The 10,041-nt window shown below is 37.5% G+C and overlaps 1 protein-coding gene across 1 annotated transcript; it reads right to left on the reverse strand.

The window, feature by feature from the left end:
• Positions 1-909: 909 nt before the first annotated feature.
• LOC148863651 (uncharacterized) lies at positions 910-2,591 on the reverse strand. Its single transcript, XM_088974165.1, has one exon. It carries the CDS (start codon positions 2,140-2,142, stop codon positions 1,111-1,113), a length of 1,032 nt encoding a protein of 343 aa, XP_088830291.1. The 5' UTR covers positions 2,143-2,591; the 3' UTR covers positions 910-1,110.
• Positions 2,592-10,041: the final 7,450 nt, after the last annotated feature.

Raw genomic sequence — 10,041 nt, forward strand, 5'->3', positions numbered from 1 at the left:
GGGGTTCGGTTATGAGATCAAACAATTCAACCGTTGGAATCAAACGTTTGGCTCGTTCTAATAGAAAAATAATCAAAACCCTTCGAACAATTACCCACACAGCTCAGCGCTTTGTTGACTAAAATCAACAATTTTAGAAAAAAAACCCTGTTTTTAGGTAAAACGAAACCAGTCAAGTGACCGGTTCCTAAATTTTCCGGTCCCACCGTCCGGTCCGGTCTGATTTTGAAAATCATGCATTAAACAGGGCTTCATTAATTGTAAGCCGACTTTATGGAAAATTTTCTTTTCGAAATGGGTCTCCAAATGAATTTATCATCTTTATCGAAAATTCCTTCTTTCCAAATTTTCCTATCTTTATCATTAACACGTCAATATTGCTAATCAACTCATTATCCACGCACCTGAGGATTCTCTCTCGAAAGGCAAGCCACTTTACGACGAAGTGACAACTCACGGAAAAATATTTATGGCCAGGAAAGGGAAGTAGGCGCGATCTTCCAAGTGGCATATCTATATCCAATGGTGGGCCCTCCTGTTAAAGGCCTTCCCTCCTTTTACAGCCATACTTATGATTTTTGAAGAACAATAAAGGGATGTATGTGGTTCCCACAGAGACAGAGCTCTTTGCTATTGATAATTGATCGATTGTCTTTTATTAGCCTCCGCTTCTACCCTTATTTCTTTTCAGTGCAAATTAAATTAATTTATTTTGCATCAGTACAAATGCATAAAAGAATAATGTGATAATTTCTACTTCACTGTTGCTTGGGTCGCACTTTGCCGAAGCTTCTATGCTTAGCTCCACAGCCAACAAACGTATCGTGAACGCCAAGGCCAACCACCACCCCTTCCACGTGTCAGTCTAAGACAAATAGTATCATTTTCATAATTTTTATTGAGAAGTTGTTTCCAAAAATAATTCACCGAACGATTGTTCTTTTATTAATTAAGATTAAGCGTAATTAATCGAGGGACAATGCATCTTGCCATTTGCCCGAGCAATAATAGTTATTTACAAAGAAAGCCCTCCAACGGCGGCGTCTCGGGGTCTCAGGGCTCAGGGGTGGCTAATTTTAGCTCTAGCTCGTCCCACTTCGAAATGTGACTTTAATAAAACAGGTAAGACTTCACCGCGTCGCGACACCGTGACACGACGGACCCACCAACATTCCCCAGCCTCTTTCCGAAGCAACCGTCACCGCCGCATTCTCCGTCCGATAAGATGACGGCGTCAGCATCCCACCAAGTCTTTTCTGATTCCGGTTCCGTCGAATCTAAAGGCAGTCCAAGGTTCCTCATATCTCGCACCACCACTGAGCTGGCGTCATCTCTGACGTACACCTTTTCCACTCCGCCTGAGTCGACGCCCGTTATCCTTCTCTGTCGAGGCTGCCATTCCGCAAAACTCGCCGGAATCTGACACCCCACTCTGGCGTCCCAGATCCTCAACGCTGCGTTTCTGCTGTTCTCCAGTCCCGCCGATAATATCATTGCCGGCGACACCATCGACACTGCTGGGAACTGACACCTTCCTCCAAAGAACGAACATATGGTTTGGTCTTTATTCAGATCCCACATCGAGATAACATTCTCCGACGGGTTCCGAAACCCCAGGCCTAATCCGTCCCATAATTTGACGACGCTTTTGCTGCTTGCGAAGTCGGACCACGAAAATCCATCTTCGCAGCTGCTGCGTCGTCGCCGGTGTCTCAATCTAAAACTCTCCTCTCGGTCCTCGTCGCAATTACGAGAACCCGCCACTCGAAAATCTTCATCGATGGGTCCTCGATTTTCGAATTCCGAAACGGTTTCGTCTTCATCATCCGATGAAGAACATGAGAAGCTCTCATCTTCATCATCGTCATCGTCGACCAGCGTCCTGAAAATATGTTCTGAAGTTACGGGTCTACCCCTCCACAATCTGAAAATTAGGAGTTGGGTTCTTGCGATTACGCTACTGAAAGTTGCAAGGAAGGCAACAATCAGGGCCCCCCATGTCCAGAGACTGTAATTGAGAGAAACTTTTTCGATCCCTGCGAGATGAAAAAGACGGGAAACGAAAGATGGGTTCTGTAAGCAATTTATCCCTGCTTCAAAACCGTTTATTCTACTGATAACCGGTATTTCCATGGTTATCATGCGCCACTGAATATAGCAAAAACGAAGAAAAAAAAAAGTAGCCTGCACGGCTGCACCCAAAGAAAAGGCTTCAGATAAGCTTCTTCAGGGCGAAGACGACAGAGAGAGAGAGAGAGAGAGAAGAAACAGAGAGGAGGTGAGAAATGGGAGGCGGAGGGGTTTTAATAATCGCCGAGGAGTAGAGAGAGGGAATATAGAAATTGTATATGGATGACGTGGAGCATATTGATTTGTGTAGTGGCTTGAGAGAGCTGGTGGGAATCGGATACACGTCAGTGAGAGAGATGAAGCGGGTCTCCGTCTCTTGGGAATGGATGGATTGGATTGGATGAGTCAGCAACTTCAGAATGCTGCGATCTGGTGCACTAATTTCAACTGCGTACTGTTCGAGTTTGTGGCAATCAGAGCTTTTCCTTGAGTAATCAATCAATCAGTAGACAGACCCTCTCGGCCTCTGGTCCAAATTCCGAAAGGCAAAATCTCTGTTAGCGATAAGGTTAGGTGCTTCACGTTTGTCAATGATTAGTGTTAGGTAACTAGGTAAGGTACTCCGAGTGGCGGGCCCCTACAGCAGCAGTGACCAGTGAGCAGTCATCGAAGGGCTCATCAATAGTCATCCAACGCTAACCGTGGAGATCGTGCTCTGATGACGATCTTGATCGCCGGCTTGGGCTTATGGTGGGGTTGGCACTTGGCAGTGGTGAGTGGCCCCGCCACCGCAGAAGGGCTGGGGCAGAAGGCTGAAGGGCACACCCGTCACCCGAAACCCGGAAAAATGCAATCAGCATGGAATCTCAACAGGTTGGTGATTACCGCATAGAAATGTGTTTTAGGATATTAATTAACGAGATTAACTTACTCCAAACAACTAATCAAACCAGTCCGATTGGGACTTGGGAATAGTTGAGTTAGAGGCAGTTGTTGGAAATTTATTTTTAAGAAAATTCCAAAAACTTTTTGTTTTTTATTTATTTTATTGTTTGACATAGCCCTGGCCCATACAAGTCACAACACAAGTTGGGGTGCAAACCGTACCCAAAATTCCGATTTCATGTTCGAGATTTGACATAAATGATCAATAATTCAATTACGGTAATCCTGCATCAAATTTGGATATGAAATTTATACCGTTTAATTTATCGGATTCAATTTGAATATAATTTGATTTGATCCGACAAACATCCGAACCACTTACAGCATTAATATACATATATGAGATTTTCTAATACTTTTCTTTCTACGATATATTGGAGAAAAGAAATGAATTGCTAGTTTCACGGCCTTAAGCCGTGACGACGGAGCGCTCACAAGGACAAAAAAAGGACAAGACGTAATACCAAAATGGCATTTTAGAAATGAATTAATGTAATATGCTAACAACCGCTAATTAGTCAAATTTAATACGTAGAAGATACCAATAAAAGTTGGATACAGCACCTGGGACGGAGGGAGTAGGCACCTGACAAATAGCATTAGAACAAGAAACGGCAGCGTGCAAGAATGGGAGTATGGGACAATACAACTCTCTCTCTCTCTCTCTCTCTCTCACATTGATTTTGAATGACGACTGACTCTGCAAATTAGAATTTAGAAGGCTTTTTCTACCAAATTACGTGGTTCACTTATTAATCCAGCGCATCGTTGAATTGAACAGAGGCTAGCTAGCAACAGCCGACAGTCTCTTCTTTGATTTTCTCTTCTTGATCGATCAACTTAAGAGTTAAGAGTGGGCTTGCTTGCTTTCTTGTTGCTTTGATGGATCCATCCCCATCTATTAATTTCCTTGATCAATACACCTCATACCACCCTACACCAATCAAATATCTGCCAATTCCTAGCTTGTTTTGGGATCACATCTCACTGCAAAACATACAACTAATTAATTTTGTGGAATACCATCGTCAATGATCGATCTGATCTGTCTTCTTAAACTGGGGGACGACCCTTTAGATTGACCACATGACTAGTGCCATCAATCCTTCAGTCTAAATCAGCTTTTTACTTTTCTTTAAAGTAGTGTTGGCTATTCAAAGTTTTAAGAGGGTTTTGCCCAATATGTTTTCAAAACAAATTAGATTAATTCCCACATCAATAAAATCATATATATGTTGGTTTCACTGATGTGGCAGAAATTTTGTTTTCAAAAACAAAGCCATACATGTTGTCTAACACCCCCTCCCCTTTAAGATTTTAACATTAAACCTATCTAAACAGTAAAGAGAGAGAGAGAAAGAGAATTAACAAAATTATTTATTATGTAAACCAGACAGAAATAATAATACTTAAATATTTTAACCCCAAATAATTTCCATCTATATTTATCTCTTCTATACTATATACATTATATAATGCTCATACTTGCATATTTTTTAAGGCCCCTAAATTTATTCGAGATAAAGGGGCGGCACCTTAAAATTTATGCCCATACTTGCTTTGATTTATGTGTGGGTGTCAATACCTTCCATTAGGTATCGATGTTCACTTTTCTTATCGTGGACATAAATAGACCATTGTTTGAATGTGCTAAAGAAATGCTCATGCGCCTATATCATGCCTTGTTTTGAAAACCTTTTTTAGGAACATTATATGTATATATGGAGCCTGAGACCACACTATAATGTCACCATACAAACTTGAGACCAACCGTCATTATCAGCCTTATCAAGATTGAGAGATTTGACATCTTTTGGAATAAGAGCTTGCCCATTTGATACATTCATTGGCTAGCCAGTTAACATCCATATTTTACTTCCTACTAAAAAGATTCTTATTTTATAGTGTGCATTTTCTATTGCTTTCACTTTATCTGTGTAAAAATGTACAAGTTCTTTTCCTCTTTCTTTTTCCACATCACCTCACACAGTTTTGGTCCCACACACAATGTTTCAATTATGGCAAATGCCAAGACCTAGTATTGACATAGTGGGGCCTATTTTAATTGGGGTCCCATATGGGTACAAGTGGGATTTAGTATGGGAAGTCGTACGAACTTATTAATTAGGTGATGAATTTAATAATATTATACATTTTATATAAAAAATAATTGATAGTTTATGTATTTTTTATATGTTTTAATTAAATAATTTCATATTGTATTACTTGTTTATTGCTAATATACAACAAAAAATAAGAAACCAAATAAGTTGGGCTCCGTTGCCATCCCTGAATATGCTAAGAAAATTCAAATAAATTTTAAAGATAATCTTTTATTCCCTTTTTTTTACTGCCCAGACTCAATACCACAAGCACTTGACTACTATTATCCAGGACCAATGCATACGCAAACCATGAAGGAGGATAACCAATTAAGCACCTTACCTGACTCACTAAAACCTTTCTTAGCAGTGACATGGGCTGCACCAAAAATTAAGATTATGGACAACAAAACTAAACATCGGAATGACATCCTAGCTTAATTTGGCTTAAAAAACAAGGAAAAACACCCCAGCTTTTGATTTAGCAAAAAATCAACCACACAAATAATCACATTCTACATCAATAATCAATTACATCAAATCCATGTTCCTTCTTAAATAACTGCAAATAAGGTATATATGCACAAGTAATGCAATGATTTTAAAATCAAACCGGACAACGAACCGGTCAAGGTCCGGTTCTTGGGTCAAATGGTCTGATTGTTCAAATCAAACAGACAATTCGTTCTGACAAAAAAATTAAAAAGAAATAAAAACCGGTCAAACTATTGAACAGATCGACCACCTGGATCAGCGGTTTGTTGACCAAATCAATGGTTTTGGGGGAAAAAAAATGGTTCTAGGGTAAAACGGAACCTCAGTTTTTCTGGTCCAATTATCCAGTCCAGTCTGATTTTGAAAACCATACTTTAATGAATTTACATCGTCTGTCCCCTTGGTACAGAAAGATTCAGACCACTAGCAATTTGACACATCAACCTATTTTCTCATTTCAAAATTAAAGTGATTTTTTAAAATGATGTGGTAGATTTCTATTGGTCTGGAACATAAAATTTCCTGTCCCTGGGAGTAGACCTGTTCATGAGCCAAGTGGCCTAAACGGGCTTGAACATGTTTATAGGCCCACGAGCTTAAACTCAGGCCAAAAAGCCCGGCGCACAATAAATTCGAGTCGGGCTCGGGTTTTGTCAAAATAGCCCGACCCGCAATAAATTCGAGCCGGGCTCGGGTTTTGTCAAAATAGCCCGGCCCGAGCCTGGCCCGACCCAACCTAAAATTAGACTTAAAATGGGTTATATGATTATGTCCATTTGAATAATTTTTTTGATTTAATAATGTAAAAATGTGTTTTAAAACGTAAGAGAAAGGGAAAAAAAACATCTTGTAGGCCCATTGTTCATTTAAATATGAAAAAAAAAACCATCTGAATTTTTAATTCTAATTTGAATAGGAAAAATTGTAATTGTTTTTCATTAGGTCGGGCTTCGGGCTTTTTATCAGGGTCGGGCTTGGGCCCAAGTTATAGGCCCATTGGTCGGGCCGGGCCGGGCTCGGGCTCGGGCTCGGGCTCAGGCCTAGCATATTTCCATTAATGATGAATAAAAGCCAGGCCCAAGCCTGACCCGGCCTGGCTCATGAATAGTTCTACTGGGGAGAGAGAGACGATGTGTGCTCATGGTCTATGTGAAGTGTTGTGAATCATCATGGCCATGATTTTCAAGATGGCAAGGCAAAGCTAGGTGATAGGAGGGGGCATTGTCAGCTAATCGCCTATGTCAATGGATTAAGAAAAAAAGCTCAAATCCTGTGATGATTCAAATATTCAACAAAATTTTAAGTTCTTCATTATTGATTAACGTTTTTGAAGTCTTTAAGAATTCAAGACAGCATACACTAATGTGTGTTCATTAAATAAATTAATATATACGCTTACCAAATGAATAAGAATATAAAAATAATTTATAGCACCATATACAAAAATAGATAGGCACTTAAGAGAGCTAGGTGACCTTCCATCGGGACCTTGTTGCTTAGGCATCGCATTGACAACTGAAAAATGATACACGTATCACTTAATCATGAAACCAACATAATTCGTTTTAATATTTATAAATATATAAATTTGTATAATTTTAACAGGTATATATGCACTAAAAAGATAATTTTATTTGAAAGTTAAAATTTGAATCTGTGCCACTATATGAAGTAATGGGAGAGTAGTGCAGTGATAGTTTTTGTTTCTTCTTTCACGAAAAAGAAAAAAAAAAAAAAAAAGCTAAACACTCAAGTTTATATATTTTTTGGGTAAAATATAAAAATCTCTCATGAGATTTTACTTTAACAAAAACCAAAAACCTACAGTTATCTCTCTTTTGTCATTGTTTCAAATGGAAAACATTGGCTTAATGCATTAATTTTTGAAAATATCAGTTTTACCCTTGGGTCTATCAATATCAATACAGATGGAGATGGAGATTTAATAAAATATTAACTTTTAACCGGATCAGATTGAAAAGAGTAATGTAATTTTAACTTTGAAAGCTCATAGGGATCAAGTGAAGTTTAGAAGGGCAAATTTGACATTTTTAATTATATTGAAAGATGCTGTAAGAATAGTAAGGACAATTTTGTAAATTTCAAAGCTATAAGAGATGTTTTTGTTAAAATAAAAATAAAACCTCATGGGTTTTCTATATTTTTAACTTGCGGCCCCAATATACTTCAGACCTTAAGCATCTAAGTATAAAGGCCAAATAAAGTAAAAAAAAAAAAACATACTAAGGAGCTCTTCTTCTTTTAAAATTTAAGCTTAGAAAGCACTGGTCGGAAATGCTTGAAAGCCCTTGGGTTGAAGTATCTCAGACCCTTGTTATCATTTGTTACCTTCAATTCTTCAAACAGAAGAAGATATTATAAGCTTGGACTCCGGATCTCAGACCCTTAGTATGGTAAGTGGGCCTAATGATGATTCTTTGTTGAGAGACTAATCCAATATCCAACAAAGTAACGATATATGATGATTCTTTGTTGTTCAGATCTGTTAGTCGATACCAGGTTAAGAATCACTCGGGATTTTCTACTCATTCTTCACCCGCCATGAATTGGAATCGCACATCTTGAGAGATGTGTGACTGTAAGAAAAAGCTTGTAAGAAATCTGGGCTCGAATACCAAATCTCACAAGTAAAACGCCCCCTTCTCTTTTTTTTTTTTTTTAATGATGAATCGAGGAGTCTGGGAATCAATCCCTAGACGACAGAAATACTTCGTGCCAGCCATTGTGTTTGTATCCTCTTATTAAACTGAAACTACGAAGTTTTTAGGCCCATATAAACAAAAAAGATCCTGTTTTTATATGCTTATTAAATGGGGTGTCGGAAAAGACGGCTACAATTTTTTTTTTCAAAAAGCAAAACATTTTAATTTTAGTTTCATGATTCATCCAATGTCCAATCAATAGTTCGGTATAAAATAAAAATAAAAAATAAAACAAAAAAACAAAAAACAAAACATCATCACAATCAAGGATTCAATTGTCAGGTGTATTTTGTTAGAATTCATTCGGTATTTATTGGAGTTTATGGTGGGCAGGCTTGAGATGAATCAATGGGACCCAGTAAAGGAATCTTAACTGATCCAAGACTCAAAAGTCGGTTAAGGATACAGTTGTTTTGCTACTGGTTGGTTTTGCAAATCAGAGGTTCATGAAGCCTCTGAATATTTTTTATGGAACATCTGGTTTTGCAATTTTGTTTGGAAGTTCAAAGTTGAGGGTAGTGTACTCCATCAACCCTAAATAGAAAATGATCGGAAAAAAAAAAAAAAAAAACAGAAGCAAAGAGAATGATCAAAAGAATCTTGAGCAATTTATGATAATTTACCCTACTGCTGCATTGTGTTAGAAAATATTTCGCTCTTACTCGGTAGAAGACATTCATCCAACCAAAGGCATTTTGCTTGTTAATTTTAGGATTTAGGGCTTATGGTTAAAATTTACTAAACAGGATTTTGATATTAAGATGAAGAGATGGTGGACACTTTTGTCTTATCAGGGTAGGAGTCAAGTATTGCCCTATTTTATTTAACAAAATGTAAGAGAGAAATTAGTAACTTTCCCTTAACTTTCTGTTTCTCTTGTATTCTATGAATCCAAACACAACCTAAAAGAAAAAAAAAATTAAAACAGATAAACCCATGAATCTATCACTATCTATTTTAAACCTTAACAACTAATCTAGCAAATACTTAACCAAAAGGGAGGATCATTGGACTCAATGGAAATGATCTCCTATTCATTCATCACCAAGCAAGGAAACTATTTTTTTGTGACTTGAAATGGACAATCGAACTGATCTCCTATTTATTGATGTAGCTCTTATACCAATCAATGCAACTCAAATATGAAGAAAGAAAATGAAAGTACTTTTCCCAAAGAAATACAGGAAGAAAAGGAAATTGGATGAAATTTTGTTAATATAAAATAGATAATAAGAGACAATAATAAAGTTGGGGACTCACTAACTCAAAGAATAGGAGATTCATTCATCAAAGAAAGGGCCCTATCAATTATGAGAAAAAGTTCTAGGCTTCATGAGAAAAACAAAGAACTTGGCACCTTTAGCTAGAGATTACAAGACTTTATATAGAGAACAAAAACAAACTATTGAAGCTTTAATGTAAAACTAGTTATTAGATACCCACTAACCAAATTGGTTGTTGAAAGTTCACTATTTAGTTTAAATTAAGGCTCATTTGTCTTATTCTTGGAGCATAATTTTAAACTGTATTAAACTCCTCTTTTGAAAATAACTCATTCTCTATTTTTAACAACTCTAAGAGAATTATTTGTCACCATGCCTCCGCTACATTTCTTTGTTATTGACCCTTCGATAGACAATTGATGGTGTAAGCCTCTTACTTGAATTGTGGTTTCTTCATTATGCCTCATAAGTCATAACTATTGA

This window comes from Nelumbo lutea, chromosome 3, assembly GCF_056320005.1.
Source record: "Nelumbo lutea isolate HS-2025 chromosome 3, American lotus-T2T, whole genome shotgun sequence".
Taxonomy (NCBI): Eukaryota; Viridiplantae; Streptophyta; class Magnoliopsida; order Proteales; family Nelumbonaceae; genus Nelumbo; species Nelumbo lutea.

Coding starts and splice junctions, on each gene's coding strand:
- LOC148863651 (XM_088974165.1), bottom strand. CDS start 2,142: ATGATAACCATGGAAATACCGGTTATCAGTAGAATAAACGGTTTTGAA.